Genomic DNA, 23,429 nt, shown 5'->3' with positions numbered 1-23,429 from the left:
ACCCTGGGCTCCTTTCACTCTTTCTTTTCCTTGTTCTTCCATCTTCTCCACCTCTTCCCCACCAGCACCCTAGCAGCCTACAGCAGGCCCTGGCTGTGGGGCACATTGTCCCAGCCCCCATCCTGGTAACATCTGCCTTCCTGCAAATAGGATATTCTCCATTTTGCCAGCTGGTCATTCCTGGTCAGAGAAGGGACGCAGCTTAGCCAACATGGAGGGGAGCCAAGAACGGGAACCCACACTCTGCTGGAACCTCGGTCCTCTCCGAGGAGAGGACTTTGGGCCAAATTGGAGGTGACATCTTCAAAGGTCTCTGCAGCTTTCATGCTTGTGTTCTCTTTTCCTAGGCAAACTTTTATTTACATTCTCTTATTTGATCCCATGGGGTTTTTCCAGGTTTTTACAAATTTTATAGTATAAATAAAATAAAACCTGGCCCAACAAGGTTAGTAGCGTCTTTGTAATAAGGAAGGAATAGAAACAATTCAGAGTTGGGAGAGATCTTTGAGAAACTGAGGCCCAGCGAGCAGGATCTTATTTAAGGTCGCCCAGTGAGTTGATTTGCTGGGTTAGCTCAGGGCAGGTAAGGACTAGATTTTATTTTCAAAAGAATAAATAATTTTATTCTCTTGAAAAACTGCCAAGCAAAACACCCTACTAATTTTGACTCTTAATAATGGGTTGATGACTGGGCAGCTTCTGATATGATTTCCAGTGACCCCAACATCCCTGATATTTGCACACTGAGTAATCCCCGCCACCCCCCTATCCCCAAGTGTGGGCTGGAACTAGTGACTTGTTTCTGATCAAAAGAATATGACAAAAGTGGTGTGATGTCACTTCCAAGATTAGATTAGTGGCTCCTGTCTTGCTCACACTGCTTCCCTGGCTCTCTGGTATGCTTGCTCTGATGGCAGTAGCTGCCATATTTTGAGCTGCCCTATGGAGAGGCCCATGTGGCAAGGAATGGAGGGTGGCCCCTGGCCAACAGTTCAGGCCCTAGTCCAACAGTCCTCAAAGAACTCAATGAATCCTCCACTGAATGAGCTTGGGAGTAGATCCTTCCCCAGTTGAGCCTCAATGTGAGAACACAGCCCAGATGACATTGTAATTACAGCCTGTGGGAGACCCTGAGCCAAGGCACAACCTGAATTCTGATCCATAGAAACTGTGAGATCATAAATCTACTTTTTTAAGCACACAGTTTTGAGCTGCTAAGCTTTGTGGTCATTTGTTATGCAGCTATAGATGATTAATACATATATTGGTACCAAGAGTGGGATGTTGCTGTAACAAATACCTACAGATGTGGGAGCAGCTTTGGAACCAAGCAGTACGCAGAGCCTAAAAGGATTTTGAGAAGCATGGTAGAAAATGTCTCAGTCACTTCAGTCTATGAGCAGAAATCTGGAGTTGAAGGATGCTGCCAGTAAGGGCACAAAAGGAAGTGAGGAACATGTTATTAGAACTTAGAGTAAGAAAGCCCTTGTTATATAGTGGCAGAAATCTAGTGACATTGTCATCTGCAGTTATGTGGCAAGCAGAACTTGTGACTAATTGACTGAGTGGTTTAGCTAAGGAGATTTCCAAACAAAGTGTTAAAAGTACCTCCTGGTTTCTTCTTGCTGTTTGCAGTGAACTGTGAGGAGGGTGATAAATTAAGGGAAGGACATGACCAGCCACCAAAAAACAAACAAAACAAAAGGAAAAACTGTTAAATAAAAAGGAGCTGGGACTTAATGATTTTGAAAATTCTCATCCTCTTCAGTTCACAAAAGATGCTAAAATTAAGAAATTTAGCACTGTCAGGCAAATGTGGCCAAGGGTATGACTGTACAACCTGCTGCTAAAACCTTAAAAATATCAAAGGATTAGAGTATTATTCAGTCACACAAAGGGCCCTTTAAAGAGATTAAGGATATGCCTCACACATCCTCTTAATAGAATTTCTCCTCTAGGAAGCTTAGGGTGTTGAACCCCAGCAAAATCCCCTAGTAAAGAAGAGTGTGGCTTTTTCCCAGTAAAGTGAATTCCTATATGTTTCTCAGTTTTTGAGAAAACTCTCAGCAAACATATTGCTAGCATGGAATGAAAAGAATAGAGACAGCACAAAATGAAAAGAAACCATTAAACAAAATTAAAAAAAAAAAAAAAGATGACTCAGAGAGTGGAAGCAGAGTCCATAGGGCAGAGCTGAGAGCCATAGAGAATTATTCCCAGATCTCAAAACCTAAAAGGAATGTCCAATATTTTCTTGGCTGGATTTCAGAATTGCTATGGACCAGTGACTCAGTCATGTCTTCATTTTCCTCATTTTTGAATAGGAATGTCTACAGCTCTTACCCTATGCCTAACACATCATTGTATGTTAGGTGTGTTGAGGGCAGATAACTTAGTTTCATGGACCTACCAATGGAGAAGAACTGAAATCAAGAAGCTCTACTCAAGGAACAACACCTGAGGAGCCTCATCCATTCGCAGACCTGATTTATATGACCAGATTCTAGATTTTGAGCTGACACTATAGTAGAATAAGACTATTAAAGATCTTGAGAGTGGATGAACTTATTTTGCATGTGGGAGGGATGTGTATTATTGGGGACCAGAGGGCAGACAGTGGTGGGCAATTGACATGGATCCAAGTAATCCCTGTTTCTTGGTTTGATTCCCTCCACTTGAGTGTGGGCTGGACCTGGTGACTTGCTTCTAACCAACAAAATACGGCAAAAGTGAGGGATGTCACTTCCAAGATGAGGTTATAAAAGACAATGATTTTGGTCCTGTTCACATACTCTCTCGGGCTCTTAGCTTGCTTGCTCTGATAGAGGCCAGTTTCCATGTTGTGAGATGCCCTACAGGGAGGCCCTCATGGCAAGGAACTGAAGGTGGCCTCAGGCCAACAGTTCATGAGAAACTGAATACCATGTTTCAGTGGCCTTGGAAAGGATCCTTCTCTTGTTCAGCTCTGAGATGAGACTGAAGGCCTGGCCAACAACTTCACTGCAGCCTGTGAGGGACCCTGAGACAGAAGACCCATCGGAGCCACATCTATTTTCCTGACCTGCAGAAACTGTGAGATAATAAATGTTGTTGTCTTAAGCCACTAAATTTTGGGATGATTTTTTATATAGAAGATAACTAATACAACTCATCCATCAAGCACTCTCACATCTAGTGGATTGTTTTATCTTCACAAGTACCCTGTGAGGTGTTCAGAGAAAGTAACTTACCCTCTTTCACAGATGAAGAAATTGACTCAGAAAAGAAATAAGACTTCACTCAGGTGGAGCTAAAACTAAGCTGCGCATCTTAAAGTTAGTTGAAGTTCAAATTAGCTCCTACGAGTTTGCTTTGTCTCCTTCAAGTCATCTTTCTGCTCCTGTCCCATCCCTCATCCCCACCCCTCCACTTGATGTGCCCACAGCAGCTCCCCATCTGCCCCAATGGCACCACCAGTCCAGAGCAGCCTGGACTGCCTTGAACAGAAGTGTGGACTCACTGCCAGTTTCTGATACAAAGAGAAAGGTCCCAAGAGGCGTCAATCAAGGAAGAGAGAAGGTAGGTCCAGGCACCATCTGGCTCTCTGCACTCACAAGCGACTCTGAGTGGGGAGAAGGAAAGTAAAACCCCATTTCCTGGCAGAGCCCTGGCCACCGCACAAGTCTCTGCCTCACCTTTCCAAATCTCATAACACAGAAAACACGTGACCCACTCCCCTGTGTGCTGAAGTCCAAGAGTGCAGGGCCACACTGCAGAACAACTGGTGAAGACCAATGGATGGTTGCTAGGGAGCAGCCCTCCAAGCTGTTCATTGGAGCTGCCATGGCGATCACTGCACAGAGGGCTCTGTTACCTCAGTGTGTTGATAGGTAAGAGAAGGGAAGAGAGGCCAGGAGAAAGCCAGGACCCAGGAGGAGCCGGCATGCTGTTCACTTTCTCACCCTCTCAAAAATGTCCACTGAGTCCCCACCATGTGCCAGGTTGTGTGCCAGGCACAGAGGGCTCAGATGCCACCAAGTGCCAAGGGAGTTCTTGGAAGTACAGAGGAATGAGTAGAGAGAATGACTAACTCTGTCCAGGGAAAAGGAAGTCATTTGAGCTGGATCCTGAAGGATGCACAGGAGGGGTTTCACCTCTCTCTGGCTTCCTGGTACCCCTTCCTACCTGGCCTTCCAGGTAGGCCCCGGCATGCTCTGGGGTGGAGTCCACCTGACATGGGACAGTAAGTGGCTTCCTCTGCCAAAACTGAATAATAAAGTGTGTCCTCAGTGTGGTCTCCCCAGCTGGCAGTTGCTGTGGAGGTTTCTTTCCTTGGTGGATTCTAAGGCGTCTGGAGGAGATGGAAGTATGAGGCTGGGATAGGGGCAAACACACTATTCAGAAAGGGCAAAGTTTATTCCAGTGTTGTTGGGGAAAGGAGGGGCTTTACACAGCAATTCTAAAAATGGGTCAATCTCCTTTGCTTACGAGGTACAAACCAGCTGCAGGTCATGCCGGAGTCACTAAACTGGCCAAGTTACAGCAAGAGGAGGACAGGCCATGGCTCAGGCCTTCCCATCCTTCCCCTGGGACACACGGGTCTCTGGGGGTGCCCGGTGGAACCACTCAAACCAAGAGCCATCGTAGACGGCCACATCGGGCTTGCCACACAGGTAGGCAGCCAGGGCAACGTGGCAGGCGGTGACACCCTTGCGGCACGTGGCAATGAGGGGCTGCGAGAGGTCCACCTTCTTGGCCTGGAACATGGTACGGAGCTCCTCCGGGCTCTTCTCGAAGCCATCCTCTGTCAGGAAGTCCGTGAATGGCATGTTGACAGAGCTATGGATATGGCCCGAGTCCAGTCCTGGACGGGGGCAGAGGACAGAGGTTAGGGAAGGCATGGCAGATGGGGACTAGCAGGACCTGGAGGATGCAACCAGCCATGGCTACAAAGATAGAGAGCTTTGCAAATAAAAATGTCTTTGCTCTTCCTGGAGCTCAATTTATTCCCAGCTCTACCTACGTGCAATGCTAATGACTTAAAACACCTGTATCCCCTCCCCTAAACACTGTCTTGAAGTAGGGATGTTCAAAATCATACCTGCTTGAGGGGAACAGGGATATGAGTCTCAGCTCTACCACTTACTAACCTTTTCAGTAATCTTTACCTTGAGTAAATTGCTTCACTTCTCTGAACCTCAGTTTTCTCATCTGTAAAATGGGTTCAATGGTACATAGCTATCTCACAGAGTTGTTGAAAAGAACAAATGAGACAAATTAATGCAAATGCTCCGTGCTGTGCCAATTGCTGAGATCACAGTGGTGAAAGTCAGAGACACAGTCCAGGCCCCCTGGGAGCTTACAGTCTCACAAGGAAGTTGGACATTAAACAGCTAACCACATAATTCATTAAACATGATGGCACTCCACTTTACAGATGAATGCACTGAGGCTTAGTGAAACAAAATGGCTCACCTAAGGACACACAGAGAGGTAACGACAGACGTAGGATTACACCAGGTCTCCTGGTTTCCCCATTAAAAACACAGTGGTGAAAAGCATGTGACCTGGTGTTAAGACATAAGGTCAGTGGGTTGGCCGGTTAGCTCAGTTGGTTAGAGCACAGTGTGGTAACACCAACGGCAAGAGTTCAGATCCCCATAATGGCCAGCTGCCAAAAAACCAACCAAACAACAAAAAACCCCAAAAAGACACAAAGTCCAGCTCAGCTCTGCCACTTACCTACCAGCTGGGTGACGTTAGGCAATCAGGTCACTTCTGTGAGCCTCAGTTTCCCCATGGATAAAATGGGAATAACAGTACCCACATGTGCATGGGCTACTGTACCACTGAGGCTGGCCCGCTCAGCCCACAGATGCTGCAGCTCCCCACTGTTTCACCACCTCCAGGGGGAGGGCAGCAAGGACAATGGAAACCCTGCTGTGGACCCCCAGAGCACCTCTGAGAGTCTTGGATGGAAGCAGAGTGGGACTCTAGGCTGGCTCTGGGGTCCTTTTCGGAACTGTCCTGGCACCCAGCAAGGCCCACCTGCCAAATCTGGCTTTGGAATAGCCAGCAAGGGGGGCAAAGGGGAGTGGGCCACAGCCAAAGCTGTGGTGCTGCAGGGCCATGGCCTCGGACCAGTCCCCAGCATGCCCCAGGCCCCACCTCCTTCCTCAAGCACCCCACACCCTGGCAGAATACGGGCACTGAGAGTCGGGCCTGGCACAGGTTGGTGTCCATCTCCTTGGGTTCCCCTTCCTCCAAATATCTCCAGCATCCCAGTAAACCTGGACCACGGGGCAGAGCAGGACCAGGAGGGCAGGAGTGGGAGGGAAAGGGCCTAATCAATGTAACCAAAGCACATTCTGAGGTCACGTGTGGCAGCACGCAGCCAGGCAGGCCCTGCACCTCTGAGCCTCAGTTGCCCCTTCTGTGGAATGGAGAGATAGCCCCACCCACCTCACAAATGTGTGGGGAAGTTTAGCTACTATAGGTAAAAGCCCCCACACCAAGGCCAAGAGGATTCCAAACTTTGCTAGCACAGGTCAAGAGTTCTTTGATGGAATAGATGTCCTGACTTATCAAATTATAGCGATTTCCATCCATTGTGATTTCATTTTTTTTGCCTGGAAACTTTCATCTGAGATCAGATGTGTGCTAACCCTACCAATGAGGAGCAATTGATTGGCTGGCTTCAAAGATGTTCTTCCCCAAGAAACCCGACTTTAAAATGGTTCAGCATCCAGATGCTGGGCTGGATTTAAGTGCATTAAAGGCACAATTAGTTGAACCCTGTTTTGCTTCTTTCCCTGGGACCTCCAATAAAACAGCTTCACTGTTTTCTTCTGATTCTATAAAGGGCACCTCTTCTGAGTAAGATGAAGTCAGGGGCGTGCTGGAGAGCCCAGCCTCGGGGGGTGGGGTCCTCTTTTCACCTCTGCCAGGGAGGGCTCAGGGCCTGTCTGGAGAATTTAAATGACCAGGAACTGATCGCCTGTGTGTGTGGAGAGGGCCACAATGAATCCGGGCCAGGGAACCATGGAGAATGGCCAATTGGAGAAAAGGGCCTGGACGCAGAGGCTCCTGCTGTCTTCCCAAGTCCAGCTTCAGCTCAGGTTGCAACTTTCCCTCCCCCAGCAGGCATGCCACCATTCTAGTAACCTCTGGCATCAGGCACCCTGACAGTAGGTTCTTTCAAGAACTTTATCTTCTTTAATCCTCACAAAGTGGGGAGATGATCTTCCCGGCACTAATGGGGAGCCCAGGCTCAGAGAGATGAGGTAACTTGCCCCAGTACACACAGCAAGTGTGTGTGAAGTAAAGTCAGGTCGGTCTGACCCCAAAGCCTGTGTTCTCTGACCACTTTGTGCCTCCCTGGAAAAGGAGGCTGAGGCAGGAGACTGGATAAGATGACTTCTCATGCTCCTCAACTGCTCAGAGTTCTAGACATTTTGTCCCAGCTTTGGCCAAGAAGATGCAACACAGGTTGGCAGTTAATATCCCTCAGGCCAATGACAGGTATGGATTTTCAGTGCCAGGAAAACCTATCTGACCCTTTCTGGCTTTCCTCCGAAAGACACTAAGGAACCCAGTGCAGGCAGCCCCACAGGGCACCCCCAACCCCTGGCCACAAAAAGTAGCCCCGTACCCTCCCACCTCCCTCCAGCCTCAGCCCCAGCCCCCAGCCCTGGGAAGGAGAGACACCAGAGAAGGGCTTCTCCATCCCATGAAGCAACACTGGAGCCACATCGTGCAGCTGTGACCTTTTCCCCAGTCCCCATGTTTGCCTAATGGCTCACCCCACCCACAGCAGCAGTCTTGGGAAACAGCCCTACTTTGATGCCTCTGTCCAGGGTCAAGTCTTGGCCACTCCGCCTGTTGAAGAAGTCCCTTCTCCCTTTCCCCGCCTGCCAAGTGGACCAAGCCTGACCTCGGCCTTCCTCCCCTGGCAGAGCTGCTGTCGGTGTCCAGAAGGGACCATATATAAAGGGTTCTACAAATAAAAGTGCTCGTTAGGGGTCAAAACCCTCTTCCCTCTTCACCCTCACCACTCCAAGGGGGGAGGGAAAGAGACCAAAGTTTATAAAGAAACTGGGCTGGATAAACCCCTACCTCGGTTTCTCTCCTTTCCCCTAGCTCTCCTATAAGGTGAGCAGCATTTCTTCCACTAAGGAGGAGGAAAGTTCAGAGATGGAGGGACTTTCCTGAGGCCACACATAAGCATCACACCTGGATGTAAACTCAGATCTATCTGACTCCTATCCTGCACCCCTTACTAACAGGACCCAAGGCATTCAGGGGCACAAAACTAAGGCCAGAGGGGAATTTGCTTGTGTGAGGTGAACAGGGAGTGGTTGTTGGGTTTCTAAGGCCCTACACACAGATCTTCCTGGGGTCACTCCTTCCAGGCCAAGACCTGTCCCCAAGGCCTGCCACCCGTACTTCTGTGTGTAACATCTGGACTGCTGAATCTGGGGAGTGCATTCCTGATCCCAACCCAAGCTGGGGATGATGAACTTCGCAGAGCCTCATGTGCCTTTGTGTCCCCAAAATGTCATGTATGGGAGGTGAGCAAAGCCTCTTAGAGAATGAGGCAGGTTAGTGCCACCTCCTCTACATCTTTCTAGATGGCCCTGGCCTTCCTATAGTTCCTTACCCTTCTAGAAATCCCTTTCTAGCCACTGCTGCATTTAAATAAACACATACCCAGGTGGGTAGGGCTGACATTTACTCTTCTTATTTTATAAAAAGGGAATCCAGACAGGCCAAGTGATTGAAGTGAGGTCATACCACGAAGGAGTGGCTGAGCTAAAATGAAAATCCATGTTCCCTGGTGCTCCAGATGGGAACTGGAGGGGGTGACAGTAGAATCACAGAGAAAAGGAGGAACTTGAAAATTCAGGGCTTTCAGAAGGCATCACCCTCAGCAGGCTGTTTTCCCTCCGTGAACCTCAGTTTCCTCATCTGTTAAATGGGAGTTGAGGAGATAGGGCCTGGCAACTCCAAGCTCTCTCCTCTCACTTATTTCTCAGTTTGCTTCAGGGCAAGCTGGGAAGTAGCTAGAGAACCAACTCCACTGTTCTCCACCTAGTGGCAGCTTATATTCCAAGGAAAGAAGGCATTTTGAACCAAGGCCAGGAGAGGGCTGCCGGCATTCCGTGCCAGAAAGGTCTGGAAGTGCCAAATGAACTTGAGTCTTCAATTCCAAGCCTTCACAGAGCAAGCCAGGCAAGAAAAACATGGGAACTGGAAAAAGCCATGCTGGGGAGGACAGAGCCCTGCACTCTCCTGGTTCTGCAACTAACAAACTATGTGGCCTTGACCCCTGCCTCCATGTGCCTCAGCGCACCTCAGTCTCCCCTCTGTCTGATGAGGTAACCTTTCAGGCCCTTCACTTCTAAGAGTGTACAAAACAGCTTTCCCAGCATTCTCTCACTTGGAGGCACAGAAAGGAAAGGACACTCTTCAACAAGTTAGACAAAATGTTGCACACAAGTTAGATTCTGCAGATGAGGGGCTCTGACTAAGGAGGTACCCTGAGGGCTCAGGCCAATCTGAGCCTCAAAAGACACATGGGTGGCCCCTGACACGGGAAGTGTTCAGGCAGGGGCTGGAGGGCACCCTGTAAGACTGATGGCAGGGAGACTCCAGTCCTGCACCTAAGAAAGGCAAGACCTCTGAGGCTGTCTGTTTAGGAGCCTCTAGAACTTAGAATTTCCTTTCCTGATGCTCCCTTCCACCTCTCAAGCAGTACAGAATCCTCTTGGTCTCCCCTTCCAGAAGGGGACTCAAAAGCCATCTCCTTGGGGATGCCTAGGTGAGGGGACTCTCCTAGCCCTGGGAGGTAGGTTTGGGGAGGAATGGGGCACATCCTGGTTTGGAGCACTGGTTTGAAACAAGTCAGCAGTGGGTTCAAATCTCAACTCTGCCAACTGAGAACGTAACTAATTTTAGGTTAGGCTCCAACCTCTCATTTTACAGATGGAAAGACTGAGGCCTATATGGGGGGGCTGAGGGTGAAACCTGGAGATGGTCCCTGTCATCCTCATTCCCTATCCTTCCATTGGGCAATACTTCCCAGGCACCACCCAACCATCGGGACACCTACCTACTGCATCCGGCTCTGGCTGGGTGCCCAGGTACCGACCTTGGGGCCGTGAATCCACCAGCTGAAACCTCTTAGATTTGAGGTTCTCCAGCACCTGCTCATAGGTCTTGAGGAGGGAGTGGTCCAGTGTAGCTTTGAAGATGGCCGGTTCTGGGCGTGAGGGCTCAGATGTCACCGGGTGGCCCTCTTTCAGCCAGTTCCGGAAGCCACCATTGAGCACTGACACCGTGCGGTGGCCAAACACCCGGAACATCCACCAGACCCGCGGAGCATAGAAGGTGCCCAATTTGTCACCATCATACACCACCACATGCGTGTCGTTGCTGATGCCCAGGCGGCCCACATAGTCAGCGAAGCCCGCCTCGCTGGGCAGCATCATCTCGTAAGGCGACGCCCTGTCCCGGCACTGCTCTATGTCAAAGAAGGAGGCGCCGGGCACATGGCTCTCTAAGTACTCTTTGCGGGCATCACGGGTGCCCGGTGAATACCAGGATGCGTCCAGCACACGCAGGCCAGGCCCCAGATTGCCAGCCCGGACCGACTCCGCCAGCCACCTGGTGGAGACCAGCGCCCGGTAGAGCACCTGCTGAACCATGGTTTCAGCTCTGCCTGCCACCTGGCGCGGGTAAGAACCAGGAAAGAGAGGCAGCGGTGAGGAGGGCTGTGTGTGCAGCGGGGTGGGGCCCGGGAGGAGGAGCTGTTTCTCCCATTGCGCGTCCCAGCTGGGTTGCTGTAAACACGACACGTGGGGGCGTGCAGTGGGATAGGTGTGCAGACTCCTAAGGAAGGCCAGCCCGGCTCCTCCCACCGGGCCAGGAGGCCCAGCGCAGAAGGGGGTGGGGTAAGAGTTTCTGAGGGCTCCCGCTGGGGGAGCTGGCTGGGTGTCTGGCCCTAGAAACTACGATACTCGCTCTTGGGATCCTGCCAGAAAAGAGCATGAAAACATGCCCAGGATGAGAGGAGATGGCATCTTAGGCTTAGAGTCGCCTCTCCGGGGAAGGCAGGGTGCACGGGGAGGACGCGCCGCTGGACGCCCCAACACGCCCTGGCCCGCGCCCCGCCGACCTTCCTGCGGCCTCGCTAGCAGCCTGGGCTCGCCCACCTCCAGAATGCCCGAGGCCGGCCCCGGGCTCGGTGCCTTCTGCCCTAGTTGGATCTGGGTTCCCGGAACATCCCGCCCCCTCTCGCCACCGGGCCCCTCTCCTGGGCCACAGGTGGCCCGGCCGGCGGCCCCATCCCGGGCGGCCCGCCTTCCCTGCCCGCCGCACTCACTCGCGCTGGCGCTCGCCCTGCCCGCTGCAGAAGTTGGCGCGTTCAAACCCGGAGCCGCAGCTCCCCGGGCGGCCCGCACCATCGCGCCGCCGCTAGAGGGGGGAGCCCGCGCCGCCCGCCGCGCTTCCGCGCCGACCCCGCGCCGCCGCCCCCGGCCCCCGCCGCCTCTCGGCGCACGAGGCCCCCCAGGCCCGCGGGGTGTGCCAGGGCGCGGGGCGGCGCGGGGACGGGGCGGGGCGCGGCTGGGCGACGCGGGCGTCCCCCCCGCGACCCGTCTAGTGGAAGGCGCGGGCAGCGGCGGCTGCGAGTGGCCGCGGCGGTGGGCTGTGTCCGAGTCTCCTCCCTTTGGCCGGTCGCAGGTTGGTGGCGGGAGGAGGGGACGGGTGAGGGCGCGGGGAGGGGGCGTCGCACCGCGGGGGGCTGTGGCGGAGCGGGGAAGCCCCGAGCCCGAGGCCCGGGGGACTGCTGCGGCCTCGCGCCTGCCTTTCCGCAGGGGCGGTCGCTCTTTGGGGCGCGCGGCGCCGGGCTGCCCCGCGGGGCCTGAGTGGAGGAGGGGGCGCCCCTCGGTTCGCCCTACGGAGGACTGTCGCGGTGACTGTCGCGGTGGCTGTCGCGGCGGCTTGGGGGGGGCTGCAGAGTGGGGTCGGGGTGAATGGCGGGTGGGGAGTGGTAGGTGGGGGTGGGGTGACCTGGTACCCCCAGGGAGGGAAGGAGGGAGCAAGGACGACCAATAAAGCCGTTCAGAGAGGCCGGGGACACGAGGCGCCACTGAACCAGAGGCTCCAGAAGGAGAAACTGGCAAAGAACTTGCTGCAGTGAAACGAAACTAACATTTGTCAAGGCCTGCTTGGTGGGGCACTCTGCTGAGGTTCCCACGGTGGTACGTGGTTCCCACCACCCCGCTGAGAAGTCCAGAAACTTTTTTAAAGACGAGAGAGCAACAGAGCCAGTTGCCCCGGTGGAGCTGAGGCCGGCTCTGGTCCCAGATCTGAAGACCATGTGGTACCGGCTGCCTCTGTTTATCTGGCTCATCCCTGAAGGCTCCTGCTTCTTTAAAAATCGCCCCTTGTTTTAAATGTAACCCATTTAATTGTAAGTTTATGTAACTTTCTTTTTCTTTTATTTTTTTTAAAGTTCAGTTTATTGTCCTCAGATAAGTTAATATTTAACAGTGGCTGTATTTATCAACCAGTGGGCAAAATTCCTGAAAATCTGCTCTTGCAAACTGGTAGGACACCATTACTCTGACTTAGTTTTTGCATAGGCTGTTTACATATGCCTGGGATGCTTTTCTCATCACCCTTTAAGAAAAAAATCGTTTTTGTTCTGAAATACCTCTCACAGCGAGTTGCAAAAATTCATACTTTGATAAGCATTTACCCAGCGAATTCCCTAAGCCTCGCGCTTGGCAGTGGGGGGAGGGGAGGATGCCTGGAGGTAGCAGGCTGGGGAAAGTCCTTAGTAGTGCCCAATCCCTGCTCTGCCAGCACCCACCCTGGATGGGGCATGGGGCTCACCCTTGCCTCAGTGCAGTGTGTACACCCCTGAGATGGATCTGGGGCTGTCCTGTATGTACTGGGGTCCTTCCTTCCCACAGCACCCCCATTTACAGTGATCCTGGCCCTCCAAACGCATGGGGACCTGTTCCCTTTTCCTGGTCTCCGCCCCTCAGTGACATCTACAGCTTGCCCTCCCAGACACTCCTCTATAGTCCATAGTCCTTTGTGAGAACTGCCAATCAAGCAGAGAGGGCGGGGCAGGGAACTCAGACCTCTGAAGTCTCACCCAGTCCTGAAATTCTAAGATGCTTGATTTGCTCCTGTGAGTTCAAGGCCACCTAGGAGATATGGAAGAAATAATGGGATTTTGTGAAACTGTTTTTAATGATTATGAAAACCAGCCATTTGTAGTGCATTATGGTGGCCCTTCTGCATTCATTATTGAATCTTCTCTATAAGAGGTGGAGGTTGGAATCTCCATTGGAAGAAACAGAAACCCCCCCAGGGAGCCTAACATGCCCACCATGACACAACTCGTTAAGCAGCAGAGGATATTTGCACTGACTTTGGGGGGGCTTTCCTGACAGGGTTCTTTCCACTCTAAATGGATCCTTAGGGAATAAAACAAGGATCCCTAAGAATGGGGCAAGAGGGAGAGGACAGAAGCTGCTGTAGCTCACAAAGGGATTCTTCAAGAAGAATCCTGCAGCAACCCCCATGGTGTAACCCACCGACGCTGGGATCTCCTCTTGGCCAAAGCCCCCTTGGCAGCCTCCTTATCCTGACGGTCGAGCTGTGTTTTCCTGGGCCCCTGAATTGTCAAATCGGTTTGGACTTCCCCTTCCTCCAGGAAGCCTTCCCACCGTTTCTGTCCCGCCCCAGGCTAAGGCCGGGCCTCTGTGCTCACACTGAGCCTCAGGCTTTCCTCAATTGCCCTGTCTCCTGAGAGGCCTGTGGCCTGTCTTCACCTCCAGGGCCTGGCAAAGTCAAGAATTCCTCGTTGTCCAGCACAGGGCCTGACCATGTGGGCGAAGTGGGTTCCTACAAGCCAGGCTGGGCTAGACTCGGGGGTGGGGGGGAGAGGGAGCACAGTGTCACACTGTGGACTCATTAGGCCCTGGGGCTGGGGAAGAAGTCCAGCCTCAGGAGCTGAATTCTGACTTCAAATTCTGAGGCTGCCCCTGACTAGCTCTGTGAGCAAGGGCAATGCACTTGTCCCTCTAACTGCCTGTTGCCTCATTCATAAAACAGACATCCTAATACCTACTCCTTGAGGCGGCAGTGCTTAGCATGTTGCTTGGCCCACAGCTGCAGTCCACAAACACTGTTCTCTACCTACCCCCTTCATCTCACTGGCAGGACTGCCTGGTATTGTGGCAGGTTGTGCCCTGAATGGGGGCACCCAGCTGAAGGGGTGAGTGGGGGCTGACCTGCAGCCCACAGTCCACACACCCAGCCATGTGACCTGCTTGGGGATCTGCCTGGCCAAAGGGCACTTTTATCTAACTTGCACAGAAGCACCTTATGTACTAGTGGCCGCCCAGCACTAGGGACTTAAAGCATTTGGAGAGTCTCAGTCCTGGAAGGCTGTGGGCTTGCGTGTCACTGTGGGCTGCTGAGCTGGTGTAGTCTCAGCCGCTGGCATGCAGGGGTAGTGAGGGACTAAATCTATTGCTGCTGCTAAAAGAAGGGCCAGAAAGTTCAGGCATGGGAGGGGCCAAACCTGGCCTTGCTGGACACCCAGGGCCAATACAGCACCTGATGCTGAGAAGTCTGGATTTGGTGCCAGGCTGCCTCATGTGAAGCGTGGCGCCACCAGGTCAAGTTAGTGCACTTCTGTGAGCCTGCATGTCCCCTTCTGTAAAATGGTATCGATAATACCAAACCACTTAGCGCTACTCTTTCAAGTAAGTGAGAGTACTAAGGTATTAAGGATTAAGTGGTACTCAGCAAGGACTCAGTACATTCCACGTACTATTCCATTTAGATGTCTAAAATAAATGCTTGATGAATGAGTGAATGAATCCAACAGGGACCTTGTTTGGTTGCAAATGAAGCTGAGTTGCATCTTAGGACGGGGTTGAGACTTCACCCCTGCTTACCTTAAAGTGCCAGCAGGGCCGCCTTCTGCTACTGCCGTCTGTCTACCCACCCTCCCGCCCAGCAGGTAGTGGTGAGGGGCCATCTGGCCCTCTCGGTGAGGTCATGGCCATTCCTTCCCTGGGCGCTGTGTAATTTATCCAAGGCCTGGCAGCAGGGACCCTAGAGACCCAAATCTGTGCCTGGGTTCACCACCGCTGTTTTTAGCATTCTCTGGACTTTAGCCTGCCGTGGCACCACCTCCCGCACAGCCCCTGCCCCAGCCCCTTCCTCAGCCCCAGTGGCATGGCCTGTCCCTCCGTCCTCTCCTCACCGGGCCAACCTCTCCTTCTCTGCTCTCCTGACATCCTCCCTGTCGCGCAGGCCTGCAGCCCGAGTGTCGCCGCCGCCATGGCCTCGACGCAGCTCTTCCGCGCGCTCGTGTCGGCCCAGTGGGTGGCCGAGGCGCTGCGGGCTCCACGGGCCGGGCCGCCCGTGCAGCTGCTCGACGCCTCCTGGTACCTGCCCAAGCTGGGCCGCGACGCGCGGCGCGAGTTCGAGGAGCGCCACATCCCGGGCGCCGCCTTCTTTGACATCGACCAGTGCAGCGACCGCACGTCGCCCTACGACCACATGCTGCCCGGCGCGGCGCACTTCGCCGAGTACGCGGGCCGCCTGGGCGTGGGCGCGGCCACACACGTCGTGGTCTACGACGCCAGCGACCAGGGCCTCTACGCGGCGCCGCGCGTCTGGTGGATGTTCCGCGTCTTCGGCCACCGCGCCGTGTCGCTGCTCGACGGCGGCCTCCGCCACTGGCTGCGCCTGGGCCTCCCGCTCAGCTCCGGCAAGAGCCACCCGGTGCCCGCCGAGTTCCACGCCAAGCTCGACCCCGCCTTCGTCAAGACCTACGAGGACATCAAGGAGAACCTGGAATCCCGGCGCTTCCAGGTGGTGGACGCCCGCGCCGCCGGCCGCTTCCGCGGCACCGAGCCCGAGCCCCGAGACGGTAACCGCGCTGGGGGGACGGCCGGGGTCGCCTGCGCACGGCCTCTGCCCTGCCCTAGCCGTGCCCTTGCCTTTAAAGGACGCCGCATGGGTCGGGAGTTGGAAATTAAGTTTCTAGTCGTCTCAGCCTGTGAGGCTCCCTCGCTTTATTGCTTTATTCGTAAAGTGCAGCAGTAATGCTCGCCCTACCCCCTCACACCCCCGGGCTTTGGACAGTGACTAACCCAAGCTGGTTGGGAACCCAGGGTGACCTGTATAAGTGTGAGAACCCAAACAGTTGTCGCCCAATACTATAGGTGTGTGAGGTCACTGTGGAATGGAAGGCGGCAGGCCCCAGCTTGGGAAAAAATCCAGAGAGATGGGGCCTGATCGAGTCTATCCGGGCCCCTAAGGACGATGGAGAGCAGGAGGAGTGTGGGGCTGCAGAGAGAAAGGAAAGTCAGGGGGCTGAGGCTTGGAGCGGGGAGAACTAAAGACGTAGAGGGTGGTTGCTGCCCTTGGTTGGGGCAGAGCCTCTGCCTGTGGGCTGGATTTCCCCAGGCAAGAAGCCTGTAGGAAAGCGCCCTGTAATGTGGAGAGGGGTCCCCACAAAGCAGGCCGGTCAATGGCCACGTTGGTGTGAGCCTTTCAAAAATCCCCTAAGATAAGTACTGTCATTCTGCAGAGGAGGATTAGATGGAGCCTTAGAAAGAGTCTCAGGAAGCAGCCCAGTCAGGATTCAGACTCTGGAGCCTGCATGTTTAACCACAGTGAGCAAACCCAGCCAGTTCTCTCGTGCCTGCAAGGGCGCAAGGAACCGGCCGCCTCCCCTCTGAATGGCATTTCCCATGCCCCAGGTTGGCATTGGAGCTTCTGTTCTGTGCTTCCAAAGCTGCTTGGGCTCACCTTAGCTCAGCACCACTTTGGACAGCCTGAGGGCAAGGACTATCCTGCTCCCTGAGTTTCCTGAGAACTAGCCCAGTGCCTGGCATGGAGTCGATGTCCCAGATGAGTAGTGAATCCAGAAGGTCCCTGCCACATGGAATCCCACCAATTGCTGTTGACATTACTTGAACCATAGGGAACTGCTGATATCTGTAAGCCTCCCTCGCTTTATTGCTTTATTTTTTAACCTATAGAGGTGGCAATTTTGTGTGGTTCGGCCTAATAACTGTGCCATCTTGATCCTCTTGGGTCCTCTAGCTCAGTCCCAGGGGATGCAGCAACATAGGGCAGCTACCTGGCCCAGCCCCAGATTGCACATGCTGTGTGACACCTGGCAGGTCACCCAATCTCTCTGAACCACAGCTTCTGCATGTGTAAAATGAGAGCAGTAACACGGATCATAAAGGATGTGGTAAGGGTCAAATGAGAGCAAGTGTGTAAAGCACTCAGCTACGTTTGCACATGCAGGGATGCTGCACTCAAGAAATGGGAAGTGATGTAATTAACGTGTACTTCTCTGGTTATGGGTCTTTTCAGAGTGCTTAATGCTGACCTCAGCCATGCTTGCTCATCTGTAAAGTGGGAGATAATGACACACACTTAGCAGGCCTGTCCAGATGAACCCAGCTGATGTGTGTTAAGGCTCGGCACTGCTGTCGCCATCAGTAGTGAATATTGCTCACTGTCATCATCATTCCCACTCCGCAGCCTGAGGCCTGGCCAAATGCACCCGTAGTTTGCCACATCAGTCCAGCACGGAGGAGAAGCCTGCTTTGCTCAGTGGGGTTCCAGGTGTAGAGACAGCCGTGCCTTTACAGTCCCCACCCTGGGTTGGGAGCACGATCTTCCCTGCTCTGAGCTGGCCTTGATGAGCCTAGCTTCTGCATCTGTTAAGTGGGGATGCATGAGCCATTCCAGCCATATACTGACTTGGGAGTGCTGTCTGTACACCGTGCTGTAGAGAGAAGATACAGGGTGAGCAGCTCCCGTAGGAGTGTCATCCCACCGTGGAGGGAAACCGAGGCAAAAGCTGCCCTAGCGTCCAAGTGGCCCAGCTTTAAATTATTAGCTGTGAGCATTTATTTTGTTGCAAATCTCAGCATGAAAATGGGAATATTAGTAACACCTGTCTAACAGGGTGGTGAAAAATGTGTGCTGGGAGCTCTGGGGGTTTGTGGCAACTCAGGAAAGGTGATGATCCTCTTACCAGTTGTCTGGCCGTCCCAGGCCCTCTTCCTGCTACAACCAAAACGATCTTTTTAAAATGGAAATCTGATCTGCCCTCGCAGTCAGGTCAAAGCCCTAAAGTCTTACTTCAGGCCTCCTAAGGAGTTCCCATCCCCCTCAGGGTCCCCCTTGGGCTTCTGCCTGCCCACTGTCTGGGCTCTTGCCATGATGACCTTTAATCCTGCCAAGCAACATGCCGTTTTCTGCCCCCTTATATCCCCTCTGCCTGGGATGTACTGAGCCCCCACCTCCCAGACCCCTTCCTCTGGCTGAATCCTGCTCATCATTCAGTAATTTCTCATAGAAACCTTCCTCACCCCCCCCCCCGCCACAGGCAGTGCTGCCTGGTGGTTAGCAGCACAGGATCTGGGCAGCCCAGGTTTGAATCCTCTCTGCCTTTTACTTTCTGGGATGAGTTAGTCTTTGTGCCTCTTCTCCTCATCTGTACAAAAGGCAGGATAAGCATTTCTTTTTCATAGAGTTTTGGAGAGGATTAAAAGAGAAAATACAAGGGGACTTCAAAAAGTTCATGGAAAATAGAATTAAAAGATAATGTGAATCCTTCCAAGAACTTTTTGAAGACCGTCATACAGCTGAGGGGCTCCAAACAGTGCCTGGGACAAAGTAAGCATTTAATAATGTCAGCTATTATTATTAACATTGTTTTTTTAATTCATAGTCCTTCCTATCTGAAGTCAGCTATTGTTATTTTTTATGACATGCTCCCATGCCACCCAGTAGAACCTTTTCGCAACACCCATCATACTTGTAATTGTCTGGTTATTGCCTGTCTGCTCCCCCCTGCCTGCAAGTGCTCCAGGCCCTTGCTAGACAGGGGTCTCAGCTATTGCTTTGTTGCCCCCAGGGGCACAGTCAGAAAATCTTGGGGTCCAGTGTGGCTCTGGTGAAGTCTGATTGTTAGGTTCAGATTCCAGTCAGCAATTTGCTAGATGCATTGACCTTAGGTGGTACTTAACTTCAGCAGCACTGTAAAATGTGGTTGCCTCTACATAGTGCCTGAGTTTTATGGTCATGAGGATTAAATGAGGGGATGCATATAGAGGGGTTAGCACTATGCTGGCGTGGAAGGCTCTCAACACCACAGGCGCCACAGACACGGGGAGCCATTCATACCATCTGTATTAGTCCATTTCTGTTGCTTATAACAAAATATATGGAACTAGGTGATTTATATAACAAAATGAAATTTATTGCTTCAGAGTTTATAGTTTTTAAAACTTCATATTATAAAAACTTTACATTATAAATTATGAAATTTATAGTTTCGGAGGCTGGGAAGTCTAAAGTCCAGGGAATGCATCTAGTGAGAGCTCTCTTTGGTGGGGCTTCAGTGATGCAGGGTCTCACATTGCGAGATGGCAGAGCAGAGAGAGACTAACCTCATTCACTCTCTTTTTAAAGCCACCCAGAACTACTCCCATTACTCCAAGAATGGATCAATACATAGATGAGGGTGCAGTCCTCCAAGGCCCCACCTTTCAGTTACCACAATAGGATTCCCTCTTAACACTGTCACAGTGAGGACCAACCCTCCAACACATTAAACTCTGGGGGGACACAATTCAATCCACAGTATTGTCCCTTAATTTTTTCCTTCTTTCCTGTTGCCCTGCTGTAGGCATTGAACCTGGCCACATCCCGGGCACCGTGAACATCCCTTTCACAGACTTCCTGACCCAAGAGGGCCTGGAGAAGAGCCCCGAGGAGATCCGCCGCCTGTTCCAGGAGAAGAAGGTGGACCTGTCCCAGCCACTGGTGGCCACATGTGGCTCCGGTGTCACGGCCTGCCATGTGGCACTGGGGGCCTACCTCTGCGGCAAGCCTAACGTGTCCATCTATGATGGCTCCTGGGTGGAGTGGTACATGCGCTCCCAGCCAGAGGACATCATCTCTGAGGGCCGAGGGAAGACCCACTGAGGCTGGGCTGGACACAAGCAAGCTTGGGCAATGCCCAACCACTAGCAGCCCAGCCTGGTTCTGACTCTGCCTTAACCAAGAGAGTGTTTCTTCATCCAACTCAGGTGGTATTTGGGGTGACATCCCAGAGGCCAGGAATTCCGTCAACTCATGGGCTCCCAGTGGTGGAAGGAGAGAAGGCTGTGGGTGAGCACTTGATGGGTCCCATGTGGTGATTAGCTGGGTCCCCACCTCCCTTTTGTCTTACTGCTGAGGAAATAAAGCAGCCAAGTGCCAAATCCTTGTAGCTGTGGGGTTGCCTCAGTTTCCCTAAGGAGCCAGGGTTTCCAGTGTGCCCAGCAAAGGTTGTCCTGGGAAGCCTGAGGATCTTGAGGATCCTGTCCCTGCCTTCTGAGCAGTGCTGGAGCCTCAGGGCCCTCCATTCCTGTGACCAGAATGCCCCCTAGCAAACCATTCTCCACCCCATAATCCTGCGGGGTCTCCCTGAGGCTATTTAAGGTGAAGTTTGCTGTGATGTGTCTAGGGTCTCACCCAAAGGCTCACACCAACAAAAGGTAAACAGCACATCTTAATTCAGCAAAGAGATAGGGCCAAAGCTTAACAGGAGTGTTAAAAGTCAAAATTACAACAAATCTGGTTTTGTAGATCTTAATTGGCTTTTATTTGTGATTCTAGGATCAGGCAGCAGTTTGGACCAAAAATGGCTCAGAATTGTCTGCTTCCCCCCCTCCAGGTGCAGGTTATATTTATAGCTAGAGAAAAGGAAGTGACATACAGAAAGTGGAAGTGAGGCACGGAACCTGATTGGTTACAGCTCGTGACTGTGTTATTTGGACATGAGTGAACAGTTTGCCACCTGTGATCGGCTGAGACGTGGCTATTTGTTCCTAAGTTAGCTTTTCAGTTTGTTTAGTACTAAGTGAGGTTGCAGTTACAAACTCATACCAAGGCCTTGTTGGGCCAATTTTAGTTTATTTAACCAGAGGCTGTACCACGCTGAGCAGGCCTGGCCCACCCCAGCCCAGCCCCGATGTTCTAGGGAAGGGCCAAGTTTAGTCAGATTGTGTTACTAGCATCCAGGTCCCGCTGCTTGCTGCTCAGAAACAAAAGATTCATCAGTCTCAAATGCTGGAGCAAGGCAGGAAGTTTATTATCAGACGTCTGAGGAGACAGACTAGATAGAACTGCTCTCCACTTTAGGGCTTCAGAAGGGTTTAAAGAGGAGCCGAGGGAATGGAAGGTGGGAAATGAAAAGCAGGAGGGAGGGGGACATGCAGTGGGCCAGGTGCAGTCTCACCAAGACTCATCTGGTTTCTGCTCCTGTCCTTGTCATCTCAGGGTCCTGCTGGAGGGTGGAATCAGCACAGCTTTATTGACGTCTTCCTTGGTTTCCCTTGGATAGTACATGCGAGTCTGCAGCTCTAAGTGGACTGGAAAACAACTTTACGTGCACGTAAATAATGTCCTCTTGCCTCATAACCAAGGTTGAAAATGTCAAATAACCATGGGAAAAGAGGGAACTCAGAGAAATGCATGCCAAGAAAAAAACTTAAAATATTTTGGAGCCCATGCAGTTTTAGGTTCCAACATGGCCTCAGGCCTGCTCACTCCAACAACTGGAGGAGAATCCAGTTCTAAACTGGGAGCCCACACTTGGAAGCTGGTCTCCAGAACTACCAGACATCCCACAGAGTCTGATCCTTTCTGCTCAAGGAGAATGTCTTTGCCCACTTCCTGGGGGGGCCATGGCCTTCCCTCTGTATTTATCCTTTGTGCAGAGGTGGATGTAGGTGTCAGAAGGCATCAAATGCCCCCTGTCAGGACCTGGGTCACCCCACCCATCTCTCTAGCTCCCAGACACCATTTCAGCAGCAAAGAGGCAGTGTCATGTCAGTCATTACTGAGGAAGACCCTAGAAGTTACTTTGTCTGGTCCCTCCTTTGGAAATAAAACCAGAGCGCGGCAGTGACTCACCAAGGTCACACAATGCATATTTGCAACAGAGTTGGGACCAAGTCCAGATCTGACTCTGAATTTATTCTCCTTTTCACCTGACTCTACACTCCTATCAACTTCCCTCTGATGCCGAGTCATTTCCCTAGTCCACAGGGAAAGAGAGGAGCCAACAGCGCAGAATCTTGGTTTTACAATTAAGAGCTCTAAAGTAAATCCCAACCCCTCTGAGCCTCAGTTTCCTCATCTATAAAATGGAAGTAATGTGTACTTCAGAAGAAAGGAATTCAGACAAGAATCTCCCAAGAGCCATTTGTAGAGTCCCATTTTTCTAGACCGGGGTTTCTCAGCCTCAGCATTACCGACATTTGGGCTGGGTAATTCTTTGTTGTGGGGGATGTCTTGTGCATTGTAGGATGCTTAGCAGCATTTCCAGCCTCTACCCATGAGATGCCAGTAGCACTGCCTAATGACAGATGACAACCAAAAATGTCTCCAGACATGGCTAAATGTCCCCTGGTGGGCAAAAATTACCCCCAGTTGAGAACCACTGCTCTAGGGACAAATAACACAATTGACCACAGCAGTCAGGAACAGTGTAGACTGGGAGCCCCAACGTGGAGGGGACCCCTGACTCGCCATCATAAGCCCCTTCCCTGGAGGCTGAATTTAGCAGTTTAGAAACCCCTTTCCTTTCATGCTGGTCTCAGATAAGCCTTCTTTTCTCTCCCTGGAATGTCTCTGCCTCTTCCAGGAAATGGGTTTGTCTGCAAACACATGTGAGGTTCTGATCTGGCTTCCTGTCCCAGCTACTCCATGCAAGGCTGCCTGACCTTGGACATGCTACTGAGCCTCTCTAGGCTTCAGTTTCTTCATCTTTAAAATGGGCACAATAGTACCTTCCTTAAGCAATATGAGGATTAAATAAGAAATCCATAGAAACTGTTTAGTGTTGTGCAGGCACAGAGTGATCATAAAGTATGACCATTATCTTCTAATGGTTTTTACTTAGCATGTGAATTACCTCCTGTACTTCTGGCATTGGAGGCAGAGAGAGCAGGGAATATGTGAATTATGTTCCTGCCTTCACAAAGCTTCCAAACCAGGGTTCTTCTTATATTTCCAGAGAGAAGGGAGTACTGTGAAATGATCATTTTACAACAGACTCAGGTGAGGCAATAAGCTCAGAGAAGTTGAGTGCTTTGCCTAAGGGCACACAGCTAGAGAGAGGTCTAACTGGAGTTAGAATTCTCAGGGTAGGAGCCTCTCCTGTGGATCTCACCTGCAGTGGTCTTTCAGATTTCAGGGATCGAGGGGAGAATAGAAACACATGTAGGAAGCTCATGGAAGATGGACAAGTGCTTCCTCAGCTCCTGAGGAAACCTTGAGCAATGGGATTTAAGCAAGAGGTTTTTGTTAGGCTTCCTTCCCCTACCCTAGTC

The 23,429-nt window shown here is 52.0% G+C and overlaps 2 protein-coding genes across 2 annotated transcripts; one reads left to right on the top strand and one right to left on the bottom strand.

The window, feature by feature from the left end:
• Positions 1–4,389: 4,389 nt before the first annotated feature.
• On the bottom strand, positions 4,390–11,379 carry TST (thiosulfate sulfurtransferase). The gene is made up of 3 exons (XM_063075598.1): positions 11,363–11,379; positions 10,091–10,706; positions 4,390–4,843 (listed from the first exon to the last, which is right to left on the bottom strand). Exons 2-3 carry the CDS (start codon positions 10,683–10,685, stop codon positions 4,545–4,547), a joined length of 894 nt encoding a protein of 297 aa, XP_062931668.1. The 5' UTR covers positions 10,686–10,706; positions 11,363–11,379; the 3' UTR covers positions 4,390–4,544.
• A 282-nt stretch (positions 11,380–11,661) lies between these two features.
• MPST (mercaptopyruvate sulfurtransferase) lies at positions 11,662–20,312 on the top strand. The gene is made up of 3 exons (XM_063075667.1): positions 11,662–11,721; positions 15,325–15,946; positions 19,736–20,312. The coding sequence occupies exons 2-3, from the start codon at positions 15,352–15,354 to the stop codon at positions 20,032–20,034; spliced, it is 894 nt and encodes a 297-aa protein (XP_062931737.1). The 5' UTR covers positions 11,662–11,721; positions 15,325–15,351; the 3' UTR covers positions 20,035–20,312.
• The last annotated feature ends 3,117 nt before the right edge of the window (positions 20,313–23,429 follow it).

Source organism: Cynocephalus volans, chromosome 12 (assembly GCF_027409185.1).
Source record: "Cynocephalus volans isolate mCynVol1 chromosome 12, mCynVol1.pri, whole genome shotgun sequence".
NCBI classification, from domain to species: Eukaryota; Metazoa; Chordata; class Mammalia; order Dermoptera; family Cynocephalidae; genus Cynocephalus; species Cynocephalus volans.
The sequence above is the reverse complement of the archived record's forward strand: the minus strand, read 5'-3'. Positions and strand labels throughout refer to the sequence as shown.

What these genes read in the sequence shown, in the direction of transcription:
- MPST (XM_063075667.1), top strand. Translation starts at nt 15,352, where the DNA reads ATGGCCTCGACGCAGCTCTTCCGCGCGCTCGTGTCGGCCCAGTGGGTG. An exon ending in CGAGCCCGAGCCCCGAGACG is followed by an intron (nt 15,947 to 19,735) that starts GTAACCGCGCTG and finishes GCCCTGCTGTAG; the next exon opens with GCATTGAACCTGGCCACATC.
- TST (XM_063075598.1), bottom strand. Translation starts at nt 10,685, where the DNA reads ATGGTTCAGCAGGTGCTCTACCGGGCGCTGGTCTCCACCAGGTGGCTG. An exon ending in GCCAGAGCCGGATGCAGTAG is followed by an intron (nt 4,844 to 10,090) that starts GTAGGTGTCCCG and finishes GCCCCCGTCCAG; the next exon opens with GACTGGACTCGGGCCATATC.